The sequence below is a fragment of the Miniopterus natalensis genome, chromosome 4 (genome assembly GCF_054644295.1).
Source record: "Miniopterus natalensis isolate mMinNat1 chromosome 4, mMinNat1.hap1, whole genome shotgun sequence".
Lineage (NCBI taxonomy): Eukaryota > Metazoa > Chordata > Mammalia > Chiroptera > Miniopteridae > Miniopterus > Miniopterus natalensis.
In genome coordinates, this window is record NC_142084.1 from 66068089 (window position 1) to 66093137 (window position 25049).

At 48.0% G+C, this 25049-nt stretch overlaps 1 protein-coding gene across 3 annotated transcripts in view; it reads left to right on the forward strand.

The window, feature by feature from the left end:
- VAV1 (vav guanine nucleotide exchange factor 1) overlaps nucleotides 1–25049 on the forward strand; it is a 51818-nt gene that overhangs the window by 24660 nt on the left and 2109 nt on the right. Inside the window, exons 2-25 of one of the 3 annotated variants that reach the window (XM_016197951.2) lie at nucleotides 3287–3403; nucleotides 3884–3942; nucleotides 4055–4123; nucleotides 4297–4405; nucleotides 4951–5046; nucleotides 5858–5926; nucleotides 6106–6209; nucleotides 6791–6890; nucleotides 7552–7647; nucleotides 7893–7961; nucleotides 8231–8317; nucleotides 8420–8505; nucleotides 8882–9014; nucleotides 9333–9442; nucleotides 10119–10220; nucleotides 10458–10555; nucleotides 10639–10661; nucleotides 10831–10876; nucleotides 12468–12604; nucleotides 12937–13002; nucleotides 14022–14053; nucleotides 18765–18881; nucleotides 20929–21016; nucleotides 23901–24015. In XM_016197951.2, coding sequence (XP_016053437.2) covers nucleotides 3287–3403; nucleotides 3884–3942; nucleotides 4055–4123; nucleotides 4297–4405; nucleotides 4951–5046; nucleotides 5858–5926; nucleotides 6106–6209; nucleotides 6791–6890; nucleotides 7552–7647; nucleotides 7893–7961; nucleotides 8231–8317; nucleotides 8420–8505; nucleotides 8882–9014; nucleotides 9333–9442; nucleotides 10119–10220; nucleotides 10458–10555; nucleotides 10639–10661; nucleotides 10831–10876; nucleotides 12468–12604; nucleotides 12937–13002; nucleotides 14022–14053; nucleotides 18765–18881; nucleotides 20929–21016; nucleotides 23901–24015 — 2128 coding nt within the window. The remainder of the gene's footprint in view (nucleotides 1–3286; nucleotides 3404–3883; nucleotides 3943–4054; nucleotides 4124–4296; nucleotides 4406–4950; nucleotides 5047–5857; nucleotides 5927–6105; nucleotides 6210–6790; nucleotides 6891–7551; nucleotides 7648–7892; nucleotides 7962–8230; nucleotides 8318–8419; nucleotides 8506–8881; nucleotides 9015–9332; nucleotides 9443–10118; nucleotides 10221–10457; nucleotides 10556–10638; nucleotides 10662–10830; nucleotides 10877–12467; nucleotides 12605–12936; nucleotides 13003–14021; nucleotides 14054–18764; nucleotides 18882–20928; nucleotides 21017–23900; nucleotides 24016–25049) is intronic. The other 2 variants (XM_087816011.1, XM_087816012.1) reach the window with 2 other exon arrangements.

A 25049-nucleotide genomic window follows, 5' to 3' on the forward strand; every position in this document is an offset into this window, starting at 1 on the left:
AGGTGACCTTTGAGCAAAGACCTGAAGAAGGTGGCAGGGGACCTTGTGGACATCAGTGTGTCTGAGTTTGCCAGGGCTGCCATAGCAAAGTCCCACAGACAGGGAGCTTCCACAGCAGGAATTTATTTCTTACAATTCTGGCGGCTGGAAGTCCAAATCAAGGCAGAAGTAGGGGCTTCATTTCTTCTGAGGCTTCTCTCCTTGGCTTGCAGATGACTACCTTCTCCCTGTGTCCTCATATGATTTTTCCTCTGTGCATCTGTGTCCTAAGCTCTTCTTAGGAGGACACCAATCATATTGGATTAGAGCCTACCCTAGTGACCTCATTTTACCTCAGTTACCTCTTTAAAGGCCCTATCTCCAAATACAGCCCCATGCTGATGTCCTGGGGTTTAGGACTTTGACATATGAATTTTGAGGGGGACACAATTCAGTCCATCACACAGGGAAAAATACATTCCAAGAAGCGGGCATCACTAGCCCTGGGGCAGGACTGTGCCTGGCGTGTTGGAGGAATAGTGAGGAGGAGCACGTGGCTGGAGCAGAGTGAGGGAGGGAGAGAGGCAGGAGGTGAGAGCGGAGGGGTGATGGGGGCAGGTCATGCGGGATCTTGTGGGCCTTGGGGAGAACTTAGGCTTTTACCCTGAGGGAGGTGGGAGCCTGGGGAGCTGTGGGCAGAGGAGGGACTGGATCTAACTCAAATGTCCAAACACCAAGTAGGTATGAGGGGGAAGGACCTGGAAGATGGATTTTTTATTGAGATATAATTCATATACCATAAAATTCATCATTTTAAAGTGTACAGTTCAGTGATTTTTAATACGTTCACAAAATTGTACAACCATCAGTACTATCTAATTCCAGAACATTTTCATCACCCCCAAAAGAAGCCCCGTCCCCATTAACAGTCACCAGCCCCTGGCAACCACTAACCCACTTCCTATCTCTGTGGATGTGCCTGTTCTGGACATTTCACGTAAATGGAATCACATGCTGTGTAGCCTTTTGTATCTGGCTTCTCTCACTGAGCATCATATTTTCAAGGTTCATCTATTTTGTAGCGAGTGTCAATGCTTCACTCCTTTTCATGGCTGAGCAATATTCCAGTGTGCGGATTTGCCTATTCTGGACATTTTGTGTGAATGCAATCACAAAATATGTGACTTTGGGAGACACACTTTATTTTATTTTGAAATATTTTTATTGATTTTTATAAGAGAGGGAGGGAGAGAGAAAAGCATCCATGTGAGAGATTGAAACATCAATTGGCTGCCTCCTGCATGCCCCGCACTGGGGATGGAGCCCGAAACCTGGGCATGTACCCTGACCGGAATCCAACTGGCAAACCCTCTCTGCATGTGACGATGCCCAACCAACTGAGCCACACTGGCCAGGGCTGGGAGACACATTCATCAGCTTTCTTGATGAACCTGCTCTAGAAATCTTGGTCAACATCAACTTCATTGAGAGTGCTGGGGGCCATGGGAGAGGCCAGCTCTGCTTGCTGGGGAGGCTGTTGGTCGGGAGACTGGTTAAAATTCTTTAGGATCTCAGGGACCTTAGAGAGAGCTGAGCCCATTGGGACATTTGCATGACCTGATGATATTGGGCAAATGCAAGGACACGAGGGCTTGTTTATATCAGAGCCAAATACTCTGCAAACCAGCGTGACATCCTGTATGAATGATTGCTGATGTCTTCTGGTTGTAAGTCACAGCAACCCAGCCCAAACTGGTGTAATTAGAAAAAGGAATGTGTTGGCTCATAAAATGGAAAAGTTCAGGGGTATTTCATTTAAATGGAAACATACAATATGTGATCATTTGTGTCTGGCTTCTTTCACTCAGCGTCATGTTTTTGAAGGGATCCACTTTGTGTATCGGTACTTTGCTGTTCTTTAAAAAAAGATTTTTAAAAATTGATTTTTAGTCCTGCTAGTGTGGTTCAGTGGTTGAGCATCCACCCATGAACCAGGAGATCACAGTTCGATTCCTGGTCAGGGCACATGCCTGGGTTGTGGGCTTGATCCCCAGTGGGGGGCATGCAGGAGGCAGTTGATCAGTGATTCTCTCATCATTGATGTTTCTCTCTCCCCCTCTCCCTCTCTAAAGTTAATAGAAAAAAATTGATTTTTAGAGAGAAAGGAGAGAGAGAAACATTGACGCGAGAGCACATCGATTGACTGCCTCCTGCACTTTCCCTACTGAGGATCAAGCCCACAGCCCAGGCGTGGAACCAGGAATGGAACCAGCAACCTTTCGGTGCGCTGGATGATTCCCAACCAACTGAGCCACACCAGCCAGGGCTATTTTGCCCTTTCTCATGGCTGAATAATATTCCATTGTATGGATATACCTCATTTTGTTTATCTGTTTATCAATGGATGGACATAGCTAAATTGATAGAGACAGAAAGCAAACTGGTGGTTGCCAAGAGGAAGGGAGAAGAGTGAGGAATGGGAAGTAGTGCTTAATGGTTGCAGGGTTTCCTTTTGGGGTAATAAAAATGTTTTGGAACTACATGGGCTAATAGTTGCAAATGTACTAAATGCTACTGTAGTGTATGCTTCAAAATTGTTAATAGTTAACCTTTTTCATTGTGGTAAAAAATATATAATACTTATATATATATAAAACTAAAATGATATAAGTATATGTTTTGTAAATATATGTAAAATGTATATCAAAACATATTAATAATATATAAGTAAAATGATCATATTTATCATTTTAACCATTTGTGAGTGTACAGTTCAGTGGCATTAAATACATTCACATTGTTGTGTAAACATTACCCCTATATGCAAAACTTTTTCACATCCCAAACTGAAACTTTGCCCCCATTAAACACTAACTGCCTTTCCCCAGCCCCTGGCTCCCACCATCTACTTTCTGTCTCTGTGGATCTGACTCCTCTCGGGACCTCATATAAGTGGAATCATACTTGTGTCTGGCTTATTTCACTGAGCATAATGTTTTCAAGGTTCATTCATGTTGTATCATAAGTCAAATTTTTATTCCTTTTTAATGGTGGAATAATATTCCTTTGTATTTACGACAGTACAAATGGTTAACTTTATGTTATGTGAATTTTACCTCAATAAAAAAATTGAGGGCTAGCTGTGGCTTCAGGTACAGCTTCATCTTTATCAGAAGAGGGTATGGTTTATGGAGGAGACTGTGCTTTAATTTCCCCCTTCCGTGCCAGTCACCAAGTCATCCTGCCAGGGCTCAGCTTCTCCCCTGTCCGGTTACATTTCCCACCCTCATTTCTGTTCTGTCCACAGTTCCTGTGCCTTAAGAACATCCGTACCTTCTTGTCTACCTGCTGTGAGAAGTTTGGCCTCAAGAGGAGTGAGCTCTTTGAGGCCTTCGACCTCTTCGATGTGCAGGATTTCGGGAAGGTGAGCTGGGCACATAGAGCCCAAAGATTGGATTTCAGTTTTTTTCCATGAACATCTACATCAGGCAGGCTAAGAGCTGGCAGGAGAAGGACCGGTGTGCCATACCAGGCCATCACCAAATGCAGAGCCTGGCTTAGGGATGTGGAATTGGGTTCAAGTCCTTGCTGCTTCACCACTTGCTGTGTGACCTCAGATATGTGGCTGTGCCTCTCTGAGTCCTAGGGAATAATTTCATCCCATCCTCTCAGAGCAGTCATGAGGATTCAATAGAACAAGAGGACCGAGTGGTGGGTGCTCAGTTAAGGAACGCTGGCATGCTGCCGTGGGGGGCTGGGAAGGTGGAGAAAATCCTGAATTAGGCTCCCAGAGGCCTGGGGGGTCTAACTCCAAGGTGCAGCCCAGCTGCTTGGATTCCAAGGCAGTGTTCTGGCATGAGGGTGGGCGAGGGGCTTGCTGAGCAAAATATGGCCCTTGTCATAGGTCATCTACACCCTGTCTGCTCTGTCCTGGACCCCGATTGCCCAGAACAAGGGGATCATGTGAGTAACCAGGAGGCCACGGGCAGCTTTGGGCTGACCCCATCCTCCCCATCCTTGAAATCCCCCTCCCCCGGCCCCCAAGCCTCTGGCTCACGCCATGCTGGCCCCCCAGGCCCTTCCCCACCGAGGAGGAGAGCATGGGGGATGAAGACATCTACAGCGGCCTGTCCGACCAGATCGAGTGAGTCTGGGGCCCAGGCCCTGCCCTGGGGGCCGGGGGGACAAGATTATGCCCCTCAGGGGGGGTCTGAGGGGCATTGCCCTGCCCTTGGGATCTGGGGGGCCACGGCGTTCACCCGGGAGGGGCCTGAGGGGGGCCCGGGGCTCCCGCGCGCCTGACCCCGCGCCCTGCAGTGACACGGTGGAGGAAGACGAGGACCTGTACGACTGCGTGGAGAACGAGGAGGCGGAGGGCGACGAGATCTACGAGGACCTGATGCGCACGGAGCCGGGGCCCATGCCGGTGCGTGGGGCGCAGGGCCGGGCGTGGGGCGCAGGGCCGGTGCGTGGGGCGCAGGGCCGGGCGTGGGGCGCAGGGCCGGGGCGTGGGGCGCAGGGCCGGGCGGGGGGCCCAGGGCCGGGGCGGGGGGCGCAGGGCCGGGCGGGGGGCGCAGGGCCGGGGCGCAGGGCCGGGGCGTGGGGCGCAGGGCCGGGGCGTGGGGCGCAGGGCCGGTGCGTGGGGCGCAGGGCCGGTGCGTGGGGCGCAGGGCCGGGAGTGGGGCGCAGGGCCGGGCGTGGGGCGCAGGGCCGGGCGTGGGGCGCAGGGCCGGGCGGGGGGCGCAGGGCCGGGGCGGGGGGCCCATGCCGGTGCGTGGGGCGCAGGGCCGGGCGTGGGGCGCAGGGCCGGCGCGGGGGGCGCAGGGCCGGGCGTGGGGCGCAGGGCCGGGGCGTGGGGCCCATGCCGGTGCGTGGGGAGCAGGGCCGGGCGGGGGGCGCAGGGCCGGGGCGGGGGGCGCGGCCGGCGGGCAGCCCCGGGTCCCCAACGCCCGCTCTCCCGCCCGCGCGCAGCCCAAGATGACAGAGCAGGACAAGCGCTGCTGCTGCCTGCGGGAGATCCAGCAGACGGAGGAGAAGTACACAGACACGCTGGGCTCCATCCAGCAGGTGTGTCCGGCGTCGCTTGCCTTTCCCCGCCGTTTCTCTCCCGGTCTGGTTGTCCCTTTGCCCCTGTGGAGCCTCGTCTCGTCTGTCGCTGTCGTTGCCTTCGGCTTTCTCATTTCTCTGTTTCCTTTGGAGCTGCGGAGCCACACGATGCGCGCATTTAACACACACAGTTCACGGGCCTTAGGCGATTACACGGGGCTGTGCAGCCGCCACCGCCGTTCAGTTTGAGGACATTTTCATCACCCCCCAAAGAAACCCCATTCTCCTTATCCGTCACCCCCTAGGTCCCCATCCTCCCCCAGCCCCTGGCCACCACTAATCGACTTTCTGTCTCTTTGAATTTGCCTGTTTTGGATATTTTATATAAATGGGATCATACAGTATGTGACCTTTTGTATCTGGCTTTTCTCACTGAGCGTCATGTGAGGCCCATCCATGCTGTAGCGAGTGTCAGAGCGTCACTCCTTTTCACGGCTGAGTAATATTCCGCTCTGTGGATGGCCCGCGTTTTGTTACCCAATGGATGTTGAGGTTGTTTCCACTTTTGGCTGTCTGCTGTGAACAGCACGTGCAGGTTTGCTTGTGGACATTCTCCATCTCTGTCTCTTTTCCTGCTGGCCTTTGTTTCCGTGTCTCTGTCTTTCTCTTTTCTCTCTCTCTATATCTCTGTCTCTTTTTCTCTTGGTCTTTCTGTTTGTTGGCTTCTTTTCATTTCTGTCTCCCTGTCCCTGTTTCTCTGGGGACAAAGAAGGAAACACCCTCCCTGTCCAGGGGTCTCACCTTCCTCAATCCTTCTCTCCCCTCCCTGCAGCACTTCATGAAGCCCCTGCAACGGTTTCTCAAACCCGAAGACATAGAGATCATCTTCATCAACATCGAGGTAAGCCGGCCTGTCCCCAGCCCTCCATCCCATCTTGCTTACCTGGTCTCTGATCCCCTCTCCTGGCCCTATGCGTCCCTGGAGTGTGGGGGTTGGGAGTTGGACAACACAGGGCGAGCGGGTGACCCTTCTCCTGAGCCCCAGGCTTCTGCCCAGCCCTTACCCCTCCCTCTGACTAGGACCTGCTTCGTGTGCACACTCACTTCCTAAAGGAGATGAAGGAAGCCCTGGCCACCACTGGGGCACCTACCCTCTACCAGGTCTTCATCAAGTACAAGGAGAGGTGAGGCCATCCTGGACCCCTGAAGGTCACCCTGCCCTGCCCAGGCTGGGCGTTTGAGAGGCCTTGTCTTTAGAGACCGCTGGACAGGGAGGGTTTTTCCTTCTTTGCTCATGGGCAAGCAGCTACCCACCTCTGGTTCAATCCCTGGCTTTGCCTTTTGTGAACTGGGTGTGGCTTTGGGAAGTCACTTAATGTCTCTGTGCTTCTGCTTCCATATCTACAGTCAGTGTGGTACAGGACGTACCTCCGTGGGTTGTGGTGAGGACTGAATAAATTGATGCCTAAAGTTCTTAGCACATGGCCTGGCACAGAGTATGTGCTCAGCAAGTTTGTTAAATAAATGAACATTGAACAGAGATGATTTGCCAAGTGCCAAGAGCTTTTGGTGCATTATCTCACTTAGTGTTATAATAACCCCAAATGGGAAATGCTATCCTCATGCCCATTTTATAGACAGGGAGACGGAGGCTGAGTATCGCCCAGCTGGGAAGAGGTAGGCCGGGACTGATGCCAGAGCTGCCTGACCTTGGTGTCAGCCACCATTACCCGTCTGGCCATGGCTCCCTGTCCTCTTCCCGCAGGTTCCTTGTCTATGGCCGCTACTGCAGCCAGGTGGAGTCGGCCAGCAAGCACCTGGACCGTGTGGCCAACGCCCGGGAGGATGTACAGATGAAGCTGGAGGTGGGGCTGGGCCCATCTGGAGGGCTCTCCTTCTTTCACAGGCCCCAGGGGCAGCAGGGAGGACACTGAGTTGGGGGTGGCATCACTTTCTGCTTCAGCCCAGCCAGGGGTCTTCCCACTGGGGGTCTGGGGTGGGGGTCCTGGAGCAGGAAGAAATAGACCGAAGCACCAAGCCATGACCCCAGCACCAGCTGAACCCCGACTCTAACTGAGCCCTAATGCTGACCCTGAACTGAACTCTGACTGCAAACTGAACCCCAGCGCTGGGCTGAGCCCCAGTCCTGGCTGTGCACCAAGTCTGGGCTGAGCTCCAAATTCACACTGAGCCCTGATCCTTGACTGAACCCCAGTCTGGACCCGTGTGTCTAGTGGAAGCATAGGGAGGGCACGGATGACGAGGAGTCACCTGTGTGCACCGTACATCCAGTCTCTGCACGGTGGGGACCCACCAGACCTGTCCCTCTTCCTCTCTCCAGCTCCACTTGGCTGGTGGGCCCTGGACCTTCACCCCAGGCTGCCTTCCAGCTGCATCTTCAACCACCCCTCACCCCATGTCATTCTTGCTTCCTTATTTCCTCAGGGAGATAGTATGCTTCTGGCTCTAGAAAAATCCATACCTGCCTCCACCCCATCTTGCTTACCTGGTTCTTTGTTCCCCTAGGAATGTTCTCAGCGAGCAAACAATGGGAGGTTCACCTTGCGGGACCTGCTGATGGTGCCAATGCAGCGAGTGCTCAAGTACCACCTACTTCTCCAGGTGCACAAGTGGGGACCTCCTAGGTCCAGTGATTATGGGCTTGGTATATCTAATCCCTGTGTCGTAGGAGTGGGGGAGGGGCTGGCTTCTGGAGGTTGGACTCTAGGACCCTCTGGGAGGGGTTATTGGGACCATGCCCAAGCCTCCTGGGACAGCAGGAGGAGCTGGAGGGTCAGGCTTGTTTGGAAGGCCCCCCAGGAGGAGAGGACAGGCCCAGGTGATATCTGTCTCCCTGGGTCATGCAGGAGCTGGTGAAACACACGCAGGACGCAATGGAGAAGGAGAATCTGCGGCTGGCCCTGGACGCAATGAGGGTAAGTAGTCACACATGGGGTGACAGTCACATACATTCAGGGCAGTGCTGCACAGTGCCACCCAGGCACACACTCACACCCATGGGCAACACCTCCCCCCACCACAAGGCGACAGGCCTGTATGACAAGTTATTCACAGCATCACCTTTGAGGACACTGATATGCTGTGGACACTCCTGCCTCCCTGGTGGGGGCTGACCCCTATCCCTGGCCAGGTAGGGGGTTGACCTGGGTGGGGGTGCCCAGGCTCACACCTGGCTAACCCCCAGGACCTGGCACAGTGTGTGAATGAGGTCAAGCGGGACAATGAGACCCTGCGGCAGATCACCAACTTCCAGCTGTCCATTGAGAACCTGGTGAGGGGATGAGGCAGGGAGGGCCAGGGGTGTGGCCACGTGGGAAGGGTGGTTGGTGTCCTCCTTGGTGGCCCCTCGCCAGATTCCCTGCCTGCTACCTAGGACCAGTCTCTAGCCCACTATGGCCGGCCCAAGATCGATGGGGAGCTCAAGATCACCTCGGTGGAGCGCCGCTCCAAGATGGACAGGTGGGAGGGCCTTGGCAGGGGCAGGCCCAGGTTCTTAGATTGGAAGGTGGGTGGAGCCAACACAAATATGGGTGGAGCCTTGGCATGGCCTGGGCCAGGTTTCTAAATAGGCATGTGGGTGGGGCCACCTGGAGGGGGCAGGTCTAGATGGACAGGGCAAAGCCAGCATGATTGTTTGTGGGTGGAGCCAAGGCCTGGAACCTACGGGTGAGGTCAAGATGGGCAGGCGGGCCTGGCCAAGTGGGCCACGGAAGAGGGGAAGGGCAGGAGTCCCAGTGGACAGCAGGGCGGGCGGAATGTTGAAGGAATCAGGCAGAGAGCTGGGAGGGCCTGTTGGGAGAAGCCAGACAGAAGCGCCTGACCCAGCTGCTCCCAGGTACGCCTTCCTGCTCGACAAAGCTCTGCTCATCTGCAAGCGCCGAGGGGACTCCTATGACCTCAAGGACTTTGTGAACCTGCACAGCTTCCAGGTTCGAGATGACTCTTCAGGAGAGCGTGACAACAAGAAGGTGGGGTTCTGAGGCCAGAGCTGGAGACCCCATTGCTGAGAAGTCCCAGTGCTTGAGACACTCCACTTGGCCTTTGCAATGCCCGTGTGTGTCTGTCTCAGACGTGAGTGTTTGTGTGTGTGTGTGATTTTAGATTTGTGGATGTGTATTTGGTTCTCCTGGGCAACCCTGTATAGCGGTAAATGCATGGTTCTTCTGGGGGCAGAAAGGCAGTTACTGGCCCCACTGTTTTCCCCTTACAGGGGTAGGGGTTGGTGGGCATGTGAGCCCACCCTCTGCAGGGTGGGTACCTTCATCCTGAACCCTGCTTCTCTGCAGTGGACTCACATGTTTCTCCTGATCGAGGACCAAGGTGCTCAGGGCTATGAGCTGTTCTTCAAGACACGAGAACTGAAGAAGAAGTGGATGGAGCAGTTCGAGATGGCCATGTGAGACCCCCCCCCATCTTTACATCCTCAGAGGGGACTGTCACAGGTGCAGGGAACGAGAGGCGATTCTATGCTCTAGTCTCACATTGGCTTTGACATTCTGTGGGACTACTCTGAACCTCAGTTTCATCATCTGGGAAATGGGAGGGAGGGCTCAAGGGTGTCTGCCTCCTCAGAATGCCAAGGTTCTGTGCAAGCTTTGGCTACCAGCCTAGAACTCTTTCCTCCTCTTTCTCCTGTGCTTCCTTTTTTTGTTCTTCCCCTTGAAGTGAAATTCACATAACAGAATATTAAAGTGTACAATTCAGTGGTATTTAGTATATCACATTCTTGTGCAACCATGACCTGTAGTTCCAAAACATTTTCATCTCCCCCAAAAACGAGACCCTGTACCCACGAAGCAGTTACTCCCCAAATTCCCCTCCCAGCCTCTGGCAACCACTAATCTGCCTTCTGTCTCCTCCCATGTTCAAAGTATGCGCAGTGGCCAAAAGTGGCAACAACCCAAATGTCCATCAGTGGATGAATGGACACACACAGTTTGATATATCCAATGGAATGGTATTTAGCCTTAAAAAGGAAGTACTGATACATCCAAGTTGCAGCATTATGAGCACTTTATTCTTTTTCGTGGCTGAATACTATTCCATTGCATGGCATTATCTTCCCTCTTTAGCTCCAACATCTACCCTGAGAATGCTACAGCCAACGGACATGACTTCCAGATGTTCTCCTTCGAGGAGACCACGTCCTGCAAGGCTTGCCAGATGCTGCTGAGGTGGGAGTCTTGGGAGGATGTGCCTGGGTCCTGGGCTTTGTCAGCACTTGCTCTTTAAAGGGGCTCCTCCAGCCATCAGTCCCCTGGGTTGGGAGGTGGAAGGCTCTCCTTTGATCTTAAGCTTCTCCATCTCTCTCCTGCTCTAAAGAGAACCCAATCCTTCATGTCGTTGGTAATATAACTGGCTATGTTCATCACCACCACTGACTCTCCTTTATCTCACCTCTTGCATGCCAGAGGCACCTTCTATCAGGGCTACCGTTGTCATCGGTGCCGGGCACCTGCACACAAAGAGTGTCTGGGGAGGGTCCCTCCCTGTGGCCGCCATGGGCAAGGTACTAGTGGGAGAGAGGGCAGTGGTGGTCTTGGTTCTGTGTGGAGTATTTCCCATTCTTAACTTTCCTTTTCCCTCCCATAGATTTTGCTGGAACTATGAAGAAGGTAAGACTCCATACTTCTCTCTGTGCCTGGAAACCATGGGGGGTAGTGACATGAGGCTCCAGGAGACCCCAGAAGTGAACATGGCCCTTTGTGGTGCTCAGATAGGGGCTGAGGAGCCCCAAAGCTGGGCATAGGTAGCCACACTGGCTTTCTCGGTCTCTCCCTCCAGGACAGGCCGTATCGCCGGGCTCAGGACAAAAGGAGGAATGAGCTGGGTGAGTCAGCATGGGGTGCTGTGTGGGGCAGGAGGAAATCTGGTCTTTGTTTCAGGGATGCTGGCCCAGGGACAGATATCAACAATTATATCAATGATCACATAATGTCCTGCTTATAGAGCATTTTGTTTCCGTCCTAGAAACCTGAAAGGAATTTAAAAATAACTAAGTCAAGTTCTTTACCTGCTTTGCTCAAACACTATGAAGGGAATGTGTGGAACATAGCAATTTTGTTAAGATCCCCTTTCTCTGCCATCTGCCTTTCTTACTCACCGCCTCTGTTTTTTCTTGCTGACAAACTCCTGTAGTCTTAGCCAACTAGGCCAACCTCGATAGTGCTCATCTCCTCTTCTACTGATTTTGCATCACAAAATGTTGTAATATGGTGGTGCCAGCAAAGCGCCTTCCACCTGGAGTATGAGGGAGGGGGGGAGACACAGTGTGGCCAAGCCAGAATTCTGTTTACTCCAATGGCAGGGGGAAAAGGCCGATTCATTCATAAGTCAGTGGTTTTTGTGCAATGACAGCCGTGATGGGTGAACTTTTATTCAGCTTCTGTTGGACCATTTGGAGGCAAATGATAACTAAATAGTTGTGCTTCTTCCTCTCCCAAAAATCACAGGCTGGTAGTGGGAGACAGACTTTGGTTAAGTTGTTACAGTTGTGATAGGTAAATTATAGGGTTTTCTGGAGCATAAAATGGGGGGACCTGATGAATCTGAGCCTTCAGGGAAGGCTTCTCAGAGGAGGAGACATTTAAGTGGACATTTGTGCGATGAAGAGGATTTAGGTGAGAGGGAGGGCAGGAGTGTTCCAGGCAGAGGGAACAACATGTGCAAAGGCTAGGAGGCAGGAGGGCGAAGCATTATGAAAGAAGTGAAAATAGTTTTGTGTGGCCGAGAGAAACAAACCATTTCAGTGTAAAGAGTCAGTGTAAACACTCAGATTTCATGTCTATGTATATTGGTATATCTATATGTATACATATTTCAGCTTTATTTGCAACAGTCAAAACTTAGAAACAACCAAAATGTTCTCATTATAGGAGGAAATACATATGAGCATGTGTATATGTGTATATATCCAGTATGTGCCCTTACTGCATCTGGCTTCTTTTATTCGGCACAGTATTGGTGAGATTCATTCATGTGGTTGCTTGTAGCAGTAGCTTGTTCTTTTTCGTTGCGGTATAGTATTCCACGGTATGATCATATCACACTCTGATTATCCATTTTATTGGGGACATTGGGTTTGTTGCCAGTTTTTGGCTGTTGTGGACCAAGCTGCTGTGAATACTTTTGTCTGTGATTTTCGGTGGACATGTGTTTTCGTTTCTCTCTCGGGAAATTGCTGGATCACTGGGTAGACATCTGTTTAGTTTTAGTAGATACTGCCAAACAGTTTTCCAAGGTGGATTCCCACCAGCAATGTAGGAGAGTTCCAGGTGCTCCCCCTGCTACCCACCATCCCTTGGTATTGTCAGTCTTTTTAATTTTGGCTATCCTGGTGGGCGGTGAGACTCAGGTTTAAACATCCCTGAGTACCAAGCCCACTGTGGAAAACAGATGGCAGTTTTCCCCCTCCCTTCCAGGGCTGCCGAAGATGGAGGTTTGCCAGGAGTACTATGGGCTTCCTCCGCCCCCGGGAGCCTTTGGACCTTTTCTACGGCTCAACCCTGGAGACATTGTGGAGCTCACCAAGGCCGAGGCTGAACAGAACTGGTGGGAGGTACAGGCTGTGGCTGTGGGAGTGATGGAGAAGCACCCCAGTGTGGGGCCGTGGGTGTAGGTGACCCTGGGAAGTGGGGCTATGGCCTCATTGGTCTCTGGTCTGGAGGAGGTGCCTGGGAAGGGCCGTGCAGGTGGCGATTTCTGGGGCTGGCCTGGCCCTTCTGAGCTGGCTGACTTCCCAGGAAGCTGATACTGCTTGGCACATCTTTGGGTCATCCAGGTCACAGAGACAGATGGACGGGCAGAGATGCCATGAAGTACGAAGATGGACACACACGCGAGCAGATGCCTGTAACCTCTTTCTCATGTTTTTCCCTCCTGGTGTTTTAGGGCAGGAATACAGCTACCAATGAAGTTGGCTGGTTTCCCTGTGACAGGGTCAAGCCCTATGTGCATGTGAGTGCCTCAGGCTGCACGGAGCGAGGGCAGGGGCCTCCAAGGGGCTTCTGAGAGAGCAGACAGGCTTGGGGAGACCCTGAGATAGAGCCGGGCTGCCCGTCATGGCAGGTCACTCTCCAGCTGAAGGCTCTGCTGACCTGTCCCCATTAAGCACCCACTCCCCAGCCCCCTCCCCAGCCCCTGGCACCCACCATCTACTTTCTGTCTCTATCCATCTGACTCTTCTTGGGACCTCCTATGAGTGCAGTCACATAGCATCCATCCTTCTGTGACTGGCACCTTTCCCTTAGTAGGATGTTTTACAGGTTCATCCATGTTGTAGCACATGTCAGAATTTCCTTCCTTTTTAAGGCTAAATAATTTCCCATTGTCTGAAGGACCACACTTGGATAGACACTTGGGTTGCTCCCACCTTTTGTCTACTGAATAACGCTGCTGTGGACATGGGTGGACAAATAGCTATCCGAGTCCCTCTTCTCAATTCTTTGGGCCTGAGGTGGTAGAAATGCACCCTTTTACATTTATTTGGATCAGGGATTGGCAAACTTTTCCTGAAACTAGACAGTAAACACGTTCCGCTTCACTCTTTTGTGACCCCTCCACTCCTCCACAGGTGCCAGAGCAGCCAGAGATGACCTGTAAATGAGGAGCAGGACCATGTTTCAGTAACACTGAATTTATGGACCCTGACTTAGGAATTTCATATTGTCTTCATGTGCCAGGAAATATTAGGCTCTTAAACATTTTTGTCAACCATTAAAAAAAAGTAAAAACCTTTCTTAGCTTGAGGTCATGCTAAAATGGGTATCTGGACAATCCTTGATTTGTTTGATAGGGGACCAGCCTCTCCCATTAGATTTTGGGACTGTCTTCCCAGTGGACAGCACAGTGCTTGGCACATGATAGGCACTCAGTAAATGACAGTGGAATGAATGAATGGATGAATGAACAAAGTGCCCTGCACTCTGTTGCCAAACTGGGCTCTTTGCCCTAAGTCTCGGTCTCTGTGTCCCTAGGGCCCCCCTCAGGACCTGTCCGTCCATCTCTGGTGAGTAGAATCACCTTTTTTACTTTCAAGTTGGGGTCCCTCTGGGGTGGGTGCCTGAGCTGGACATGGGAGGGGCTTCCAAACCAGTCAGTTATCCATTCTTTGAACCCTGGGCATTGATGGTGGGGTCCAGCCCAGCATTGAAAGCTGCTGAGGAGAGAGCAGAGAAAGGAGGATCCCAAACTTTAGGAGCTTATGGTGTCCTGGCAGGAAAATGATGGTGGTGATGGTAATGGTGGTCCCTATTTTTTGGGAACACCTACTGCGTATAGAGCAGTGAGGGATAAAAGTTTACAGTGTTGCTTTTGGAGCCCACTGATCTGGGTTCAAACCCTGACTCCAATGTTTCCCAGCTGTGTGACCTTGGGCTAGTAAGTCAGCTGCTCTGCTTCAGCTTTCCTCTCTGGAAAATGGATTAATACCAACCTTTACTTCATAGGGTTGTCATGAGGCTTCACAACTGGCGCACAATAAGCACTCTATTATCTGTTATTACCATTAGCTATTATTATCACATTTCATCAATCCTAAAGTGTTCATTCACCTTCACACATCTTAACATCTTTTACAATCAGTGGAGTCTCAGTCTTTACCTTATTTTATGTGTAGTGACTTTTATTTTGTAATGGCCCATAAAATAACAGTGCATGTTACAATCGTTGGCATCTTAGACTTGACGTAACAACAGTGTTATCTTTATGACCATGTGTCAGCACATTTAATTCTCGCAATAGCCCTTTGAAGTAGGTGCTATTCTTAACTCCCTTTTTGCAGAGGAGGAAACGGAGTCTCAGGGAGGAGAAGTGATTTGTTCAATGTCACACAGTGAGGAAGTGAAAGAGATGGGATTCTACCCAAGTTGGCCTGACTCCACAGCCTGACTTGACTGCCTCTTGAAAGTCTTAATAATGCAACGGGTATTTAATGCCCTTGTTTCACAGATGAGGTGCTTCAACTGCATTATCCTCATTTGTCAAAAATGTTCCTCTGTGGTGGGTAGGCTTATCACCCTCTTTTTAGGAGAGGAAATTGGGGTTCAGAGTGAAAAAATTGGTTCCTGAGGTCACAGAGCAGCTAAGTGGTAAAGCCAGGATTCAGACCAAAGCCTCTCCAGATTGTGCTCACTCTGCCCTCCCCGGCCGGGAAGTGGTCACCAGGGCCAAAAATGGGGTGAGGAGAGTGAGGCACTCACTGTGGGTGCAGAACTTAAGGGGGTGCCAAAAAACTCAGACATTGAGATCCACAACATTTTAATGCAATGCTTGAAAAATTCAAAAGCAAGGCAAGGCAAAAATATCCATGATGTGCAAAACATCAAAATTGTAAATAAAGACAGGATATGACAGGGCTGGGTGTAGGAAAAGGTGAATTGTGTTGAATCAGGAAAGTGCAGAATTAGACCTTGTCTTTATTTGAAATTTTAACATTTTAATCATCATGGTTATCTTTGCATTCATTTAAAAAAATACATATTTTATTGATTTTAGAGAGAGAGGAAGAGGAGGGAGAGAGAGAAACATTGATGTGAGAGAAAAACACCTGTCAGTTGCCTTCCTCATGCCCCCCAACTGGGGACAGAACGCGCGGCCTGGGCATGTGTCGACCAGGTGAACTTCCGGCGCCCAGGACTGTGCAGCCGGCCGAGCCACACCAGCCAGCGCTGCATTCGTTTAAAGGCTTTTATTTATTGTGTGATTTTAGAGAGAGAAACATTGATTGTTGTTCCACTTATTTAAGCATTCATTGGGTGCTTCTTGTATGTCTTGACCTGGACTTGAACTTGCAGCCCTGGTGCATGGGGACAGTGCTCTAACCAATTGAGCTACCTGGCTAGGGTCGCATTCATTTTTAAAATTGAGGTGAAATTCGCATAACATACAATTAACCATTTGAAGTGTAATTTATATTAATGTTTACATTTATATTACATATTTATATATCATCTATAATTACATGTTATCTATAATTAATACATACTTATGTTATATATTTATATTTATAGCATATATTAATGTTCATGTTTATATGTCATCTATAATTACATACCTGTAATTAACATTTGGTACCTATTCACATTTATAGCATAAATATATACATATTCACACTTATATATTATCTAATTACATATTAACTATAATTAACATACTATTTGTTACATATTCGCATTTATAGCATAAATATGTACATATTCACATTTCTATATTATTTATAATTATATATAACCTATAAATATATTTGTCGCATATTTACAGTTACAACATAAAAATATTCATATTGAGAATTATATTCAGTGGCATTTAGTACATTCACAGTGATGTGCACCATTATCCCTTTCTTGCTCGAAAACATCTTCATTACCCAAAAAAGAAACCCCATCCGCATTAGCAGTCACCCCCAGCCCCTTCCCCAGCCCCTGGCAACCACTAGCCCACTTCCTGTCTCTGGATTTGCCTGTCTGGACATTGCACATAAATGGAATCGCACACGGTGTGGCCTTTGGTGTCTGCTTCTCTCGCTGAGCGTCATGTGTTCGAGGTTCACCCATGTTGCCGTGAGAGTCAGAACTTTGCTCCTTTTTATGGCTGCTTTTGTTGTCCTCTTGATTTTTAAAAACATTACATCAAAATACTACTTTTTCAAATTAAGTTCATTGGAGTGTCCTTGGTTAGTAACACGATCTAAGTTCCAAGCGTGCAGTTCTGTAATACAGCGTCTGCATGTCGCATTTTGTGCTCACCACCCAAAGTCTAGTCCCCTCGTCAGCAGACAGTCCATCCTCTTGCCCCCTCCCGCCCCTTCCCCCTGGTAACCACCATCCTGTTGACTGTGTCTGTGAGTTTGTTTTGTTTGTCCATTTCTTGCTTTCTGTTTCATGTTCCACCTATGAGTGAAATCAGATGGTTCTTGACCTTTTCCATCTGACTAATTTCCCTCAGCATGGTCCTCCCAGGGTCCATCCATGTTGTCGCAAACGGCAGCATGTCGTCTTTCCTTATGGCTGAGTAGTGTTGCAGTGTGTATGGACCACATCTTCCATCCAATCATCCACCGATGGACATGCCTTGTTCCCATGTCTTCACCAGTGTGAATGATGCTTCAGTGAACATAGGGGTACCTATCTTTACGAATACCTTTCCAAACTTTTTGGATCGATACCCAGAAGAGGGGCTGCTGGGTCATATGGCAGCTCTATTCTTAATTTTTTGAGGAGCCTCCGTACTGTTTTCCATAGTGGCTCTACCAGCTTACATGCCCTCCAGCAGTGAATGAGGGTTCCTTTTCCCACAACCTCTCCAACACTTATATTTGTCCTGTAGACAACAGCCATTCTAAGGTGGTATCATGAGGTGGTATCTCATGTAGTTTTGATTTGCATTTTCCTAATAGCTGATGAAGTTGAACGTCTTTTCAAATATCTGTTGGCCATTTGTATGTCTTCTTGGGAGAAGTGTCCAGGTCATCTGCCCATTTTAAAAATAGGATTGTTTTGTTTTGTTTAAATTTTTAAAATAATTTTCTTACCCTAGGTGTTGGCAAGGACCAAGTGGGAATTGTTTGTTTTTTTGTTATTGAGTTGTATGAATTCTTCATGTATTTTGGCTATTAGTCCCTTATCAGAGATATTGTTTGCAAAAATCTTCTCCCATTCGGTTATTTGCCTGTTTTGTTGGTGGTTCCTTTTGCTGTCCAGAAACTTTTTGGTTTGATATAGTCCCATTCATTTATTTTTGCTCTGACTTCCCTTGCCTTTAGGGTCAAGTTCATAAAATCCTCTCAGACCGAGGCCCATTAAATTTAGTAGCTGTGTTTTCTTCTTTGTGTTTTATTGTTTTAGGTCTTATATTTAAGTCTTTAATCCATTTTGAGTTAATTTTTGTGTATGGTGTCCACCAGCAGTCTAGTTTTATTCTTTGCCCATGGCTTTTCAGTTTGCCCAGCATCATTACTGAAGTGGCTTTCCTTTCTCCGTTATATGTGTTTGGCTCCTTTGTTGAAAATCAGTTGCCCATATACATGTGGGTTTATTTCTGGGCTCTCGGTTTTGTTCCGTTGGTTTGTGTGTCTGTTTTTCTGCCAGTACCACACTGTTTTGATTATTGTAGCTTTGGAGTAGACTTGAATTCAGGGAGGCTGATACTTCTGGCTTTGTTCTTTTTTCTCGGGATTGCTTTGGCTATTTGGGGTCTTTTGTGGTTCTATACAAGTTTGGTAATGTTTTGTTCTATTTCTTTGAAAAATACCATTGAGATTTTTATGAGGATTACGTTAAAACTCTATACTGCTTTGAGTAATATGGCCATTTGAACTGTTGATTCTCCCAATCCATGAACATGGTGTATCTTTGTGGCTTCAATTTCTTTTAACCATGTGAAGTACTACTTATTTGTCATTATTTATCTTGATGGCTGAATTTTTTGTTGTTGTTTTAAATCCTCATTTGAGGATATTTTCTTGGTCATTGATTTTTAGAGAGAAAGGAAGGGACGGGGGAAGGAGGGAGAGAGAGAGAGAGGGAGGGCTGAATTTTTGGCACCCTCATTTAAATTTCCCACTTCTGGACTCTGGCCACTTCCTCCTTGGGAATTCTGTTGATGTCTAAGGGCTGTTGGACTCAGACTGTCACCATCTTAAAAAAAGTCACAAGGGTTCAGAGAAAAAGTGACCAGGCATGGGAGCTGTGCAGACCTCTCTCCTTGGTGTGTCTTGGCAGGTACGCTGGCCCCATGGAGCGTGCTGGAGCAGAAAGCATCCTCACCAACCGCTCGGATGGGACATTCTTGGTGCGGCAGAGGGTGAAGGACGCAGCGGAATTTGCCATCAGCATTAAGTAAGCCCCCCCTTTCTGACCCATCTCCCCTGGTGACCTGGGTGGTGCAGGTGCCTGGGAGGAAGGGAGTGTACAGTCATGATGGCCCCCTTATTCAACCCTGGAGTCCTGAGTGTTTAAAAAAACCCTTAATTTCCTTTAAATGACTGACAACCCACAAGAAAGAGACATGTTTCTTAGGGAGGCTCCAAAAGGCATTTAGGAGAAGGTAGACCGTCACCTGAACCGGAATCTCCCAGACCCTGCCTCTCCTGCTTGTCTGTTTGCTGAGTGCAGCTTTTAGCTCATGATGACTCATTTCCTAGTAGGTTTTGTAATTTTGTCTTACGATCTTAAACGGGGCTTCCTCTATGGGAGTCTTTTGCTGCCTGGGTCTCCAGAGATTTTGCATTTGTTTCTGTGGGATTCCTGAACAGGTTAATTTTTTTAGGTTAATGCCTTAGTTTCCCAGACTACACAGCTAGATTAAGTTCAAACTCCTAATAATGGAAAAAAGAAATGGAACAAGATTGCTAAGACACTCAAAATAGAGTTGGGAGGTCCTTAGGGAAGCGAGGTCTCTGCAGGTTTTGCCTCATTTCTCAGAGCTGCTACTAAGCTGCTAACCCTTGCCAGACTCAGCTCAAGGCTGAGCCATAGACCTCCTGGAACAGCAGCTGCTGCCTGGACACATTTGGACCTAACCGCCTCCTTATCGTTGTCACCCCCCCCCCCCCATTGCATATTTAAACAAATGAAGTTCTGGTAACTTAGCCGGCAGTTCTTCTTTTGCGGGAAAGAATTACACGTGGGGGTTTTTGCCTTTACAGACCCTGCCTTTCTTTGTTCCTCCCTGGAGCACAATTTTGGTTGATACCTAAATAACCTGTGTCTCCGGGGCTGCAACTTTTTGCTCAAATAAATGCCTTTTGTTCTTTATTACAGCCTGAACCTCTCCTTGGTTGAGGGCAGGCTGAGGTTATGAATTTGCAAGGGTGACTTTCTGTTTTCGGGCTGAAGCAGACAAGCTTTTCATTGTCCCGCCGTGCTGACGGGTGGCGGTTTCCTAGCCCACCTCTTTTCCCGCAGGCGAGGCTTTTTGGCAGCCCGGCCGGCCAGCCTCTCACCCGGCCAGTCGGGGCGGGTCTCAGGCCAGCTCTCCACCTCCAGGGACTCTGTGATCACCCAGACATAAGCCTCTTGGTTCCCAAGCTCAGCAAACTCCTTAGGGTAGCAGTTCATGCTTACTGCTTAGTTTTCAGTTCTGTCCTCAGTTTTGGCATCTGGGCATTTCCTTTGTTTGGAGAACTCAGCACTTTTCTCCCCAGCATTTCTAGGGGTTTTCTGTAGGAGGAGGAGGTTTGGTTTTCTAGTTCTCCATACTGGCCGAAGTGGCCATCTCTTCCCTGTCCCTGCGCTGTGGTAAGTTAGACAGTGTAGGTCTCGTCCTATCTCTTCTAGACCAGCGGTTTTCAGCATGTCAACTAATTGCTAAAATTCTGCAGTGCACCAGAATATGTGTTTTTGCCAATCTTACCAAAAAATAGGTATGATTTGGATTCATTGACACCGGACCACTGTTGCTGTGTTTGCTGTTGTCATTTTTTATTTTTTATTTTTGACAACCTAAGGGAAAAGAGGTCAGTGCCCTTGGCTAAATAGTCAGGTATTGCATGTTTTAAAAATTCTTGTGGCTCACCAGTGTGCCTGCTGCAGCACACAAGTTGAAAAACACTGTTCTAGAACATTCCTTTCTTTGCAAGGTCTCTCTGACTTCTCAACAACCCTGTGAGTCCAGAAAGATGACTCCTATTATCTTAGGGAGATCTGAAGACTTAGAGGAAGAAATGAAGGCTTAGAGTAGAAAAGGCCCCAGGAAAGAAACCCAGTTGGGAGAGCAGGAGGCAGCTTCAGTCCTTGGGCTCCAGTGGTCACCCCCTCCCTGAAGTAGCCAAGCCTTTTCCATGATTGGGGGTATAGCCTGGGGCTGAGCCTTGGCTGAGTATGGGCCTGGATCCCCAGCCTCAGGGCTCAATGACCATCTCGCCCTCTCTCTTACTGCTTCCAGGTATAATGTTGAGGTCAAGCACATTAAAATCATGACGGCAGAAGGACTGTACCGGATTACAGAAAAGAAGGCTTTCCGGGGGCTGACGGTAAGGGCCAACCTTCCCCTGACTTCAGCCATGTTATAGATAGGACTCCAGTTAATCCCCTCAGCTCACTCTCTGAGTACCCATTTCACAGATGGGTGAAACTGACGTTTAGATCTCATCTAGTGTCACAGAAGAGCAGAGTCCCTATTTCTGTCAGACTTTAAGATTTAGCTCTGCTTAATCTGTTTCATGATTATCTGACTGAGAATTCAAATACTTTTCAAGTTGTTTTGTTTCTATTTGGAGTCCTGTAATTTTGGACTGTCTTTTAGGCATTTTAAGCCCATTGGTCTAAGGCACATGGATCATACCCATGGTCTGTGGATTCTCAAAATCAACAAAATCCAGAATACCTGTATTTTTGGGGGTATCTCAGATTTCACTTGATCCTCACAAGGAGACTTAACTTCCCCAAAGGTTAGGGATTGTTAATTTATTCCACAAATCTTTTTCTCCCCCCAACTTTTTATTCTTAAACACCCCCTCCCCCATTTTTTATTTCTGAAAAAATTTCTGAAAAGTTACTGGAAAAATGTAATGGACATCTGTAAACCTTTCGCCTAGATTGATTAATTATTAATACTCTGTTGTTTTAAATTTCTCTTTCTACACACTCACACATTTATTCTGCACTTTACTTAAGAGTAACTTGGCCTTGGCTGGTGTGGCTCAGTTGGTTGGAGCATTGTCCTGTACACCAAAAGGCTGCAAGTTCAATTCTGCTCAGGGCACATACCCAGGTTGTGGGTTCCATCCCCAGACTGGGTCCATATGGGAGGCAACTGATCAAAGTTTCTCTCTCGAGCGCTCTCCGTCTTCCCTCCTCTCTCTCTAAAATCGATATGAATTGACCAACAAAATAAGACCCAAAGCATGGAGGCATGGAACAGACTGACATACCTCGGTGTGGGGGTTGGGGGGGCGAGAAGAGATAAACCAAAGAACTTACATACTTATATGCATAGACAATATATGCATGGACACAGACAATAGGGCGGTGAAGGTCTGGGATGGGGGGTAAAGGTCAGGGAAAATGGGGAACATGTGTGTACTGTCAACAATAAAAATATATATGTTAAAGAAAACTTCTCCTTGGAGAAGAATTAAAAAAAATAAAAAGAAAAAGAAAGAAGAGCAACTTGCAGATATCAAGTTTCTTCACCTATATATAAATACTTCAGCATGAGTGCCCAAAGAGCCAAGACACTCTCAGGCCTCTCCACACTATTATTATCACTCTCAGATAGTTGAACATTGATGCAAGATTACCTAGTATACATTCCATTTTCTAAACTCCTTGATTGCTCTGGTTATATCTTTTATAGCTGTTTTTTCCCCAAGCTATACTCAGGGATTACACATTGCATTCAGTTTTTATCTCCTTAGTCTCATTTAGTTTGCAATAGTTCCCAAGTCTTTTATTTTTTTGGTCTTTCAAGATACTCGTGTCAACCTGTGGTCATCGGTGCCAATTCAGTACCAACGGGAATCCGCAGTTTGGGGTGTGGTGAAGTAGGAAACTTTATCCTTGCAAAATAATTGTGACACAGCACAGCCGGGAGGCAGCCCTGGGGCCAAGCTGCCCCTGGCCAGGCCCCTCTCCAGCTAGACAGCTCTGTTCTGCTCCAAGTCATTCTTCAGTGTTTTAGCTTAGCCAGGTAGAAGCAGTCTTCAGTGGAAAGGGAAAGTGTGCTCCCAGTGCCAGAGGGGAGCTGGCTTATATAGACAGAAGTCCCCACCCCTGGTCCCCGATTAGTCTGTCCTCATGTAAATTGGTCCTCATGTAAGTTTGATTGGCCCAAAAGCACTTTCCTGTTTGGTTAGAATAGACCTGCTCTGGTTGGGTGGAGCTGTGCAGCTCTGGTTGGATGGGGAAAGCCTCAGTTCTACTGGTTGAAATAGGATTCTAGGATCTCTTTTATAAGGGCTGGCTCAGGGGCCAGAAGCACAGCGCAGGCAGGAAGTGCCGTGCAGAGGCAAGTAGTTAAGTGCAGGCTTCTCCCCGAAGTGCAGTTTGCATGAGAGGCCTCCGTGTAGAAATGGCTGCTAGGCTCTGGGTGTTTTGTTGTTGTTGTTGTTGTTGTTGTTTTTAATTTGAGCCTAGTTAGCCACCAGGAGTCCTTCTTAGTAGGAATCTTCATTCTCAGCGTCCACATTGGCAACTTTAGAGTCTAGAACTCTAAAATGCAAACTTTTTGTTTTACAGAATGTCCCTTAGTTATGACTTTTCTGCTTGTTTACTTATTAGAATCAGCTTGAGCATTTATGTAATAAATACTCATAAGTGCAATAAATCTGGGATTTGAATTCAGATAAGTCATATTTCAGAAGCAGCTCTTAGGTGCTATATTCCATTGCTTCCCCTGGGGCTGAATTCTGCGTCCCCTTTTTTTCCAGTTATGGGAACCTGGACAAGGAACTTGGCTTTTCTGTGACTCAGTTTCTCCATCTATAAAACAGGGGTACCATGAACATGTTCACCTCTCAGGACTATTAGGAGGTTTTGATAACGTGGTTACACTCTGGCCAGCACATATTAGGTACTTAATAGCATTTATTATTATAATTGTAAAAATAAGGCTCCTGGCACCCACAGAGGGTTTGAGTTTCAATTTGGTGAGCTCATCATTAGACAAGTTGATTATTGTGTAAGTGTGTCATGACGCAAATTGGTTATTAGAGGAACTGGCTTTAGGCAGTGTGGTCTCTTCACATAAAATGGCTCTGGCTGTGCAGAAATGGAATGAGCTTCCCATCATGGGACACATTCAAGGAATCACTTGCCAGGGAGGCCCTGCTTCACGTTGGATGTGGCTCCTTCCAGGTCTGTCCCCTCAGGGGTTGGCCTGCTGGGATAGCATCTGTTCTGCTGTCCCCCTTCTAGGAGCTGGTGGAGTTTTACCAGCAGAACTCCCTAAAGGATTGCTTCAAGTCGCTGGACACCACCCTGCAGTTTCCCTTCAAGGAGCCAGAGAGGAGAGCCATCAGCAAACCAGCAGGTAGGACACCTCAGACCGGGGGCCTGCAGCCCCAGCTCCTTCCCATTGTGGAGAGAAAGCTTGGGAATATCATGGATATTGCTTCCAGTGGGCATGGAGAGGTCATATCTGTGAATCAACAGACATCCTTCCTACCCCTTTCTGTCCCCCTGCTCTTGAGTGGTTTGCATACTCATTTGCTTGTGTGGAAGATGGGTCAGGGGTTTTTTTGTATTGGGGAAGATAAGGACACCGGGAACCAGAAGGGTCCTTACTTGTACCTTTTAAGCCTATATTTTTGTAACAATATCAAGGATTAATTAGTATGTACAGCCTTCTCCTATAAAAAGGCAAGTCCTTGAGTGCACTTTAGCTTCCCCTTTCCTTTGCATCTCTCACCCATTGGATTTGTTGAAATTATCTGGAATGTTGAATATAGTTTGCTACAATTTAAAATAATTATGACATATATTTTAGAAACCTTTTCATAACAATTGCATTTAACTTGCAAATACAGTATTAAGAACTGTTTAGACTATATTTCTTGTTCTCCATGTATTTCTTTATTTTTAAAATTTCTTATTTTGATCCAAATTTTGTTTTTCTGGGATGCATTCTGAAGTATGTTTTTCAGAAAAGTCATGTGGTTTGTATAGTGTCTGAATTTTTTATGTCCAAAAAAAATTTTTAAGAGATATTTAAAAATTAGTTATTATTAAACCGTTTTATTACTGAAAAGGCAAAAGCAACATAACATGACTCCAAGACAAAAACTGTTTCTATTCACATCATCAAGTCAAATAAATGCTTTTATCTGCCTGCATGTTACTAATTTGTACTGATGTAGATATGGATGTTCAATCTTAGCATATTCGTAGAAATATTACAAATTAATTACAGTATAGCTTATATTGTACTATGAAAAGTTTTCTTTGTCTCCCCCCACCCACCCAGATAAGATAATGGGCTTATCTTTCTCCCATTTCCTCTTTTTCGACCCTTGGTCCTTCTTATAATAGTTAATATTTAACAGCTTAGAATGTATTTTTCCGCAT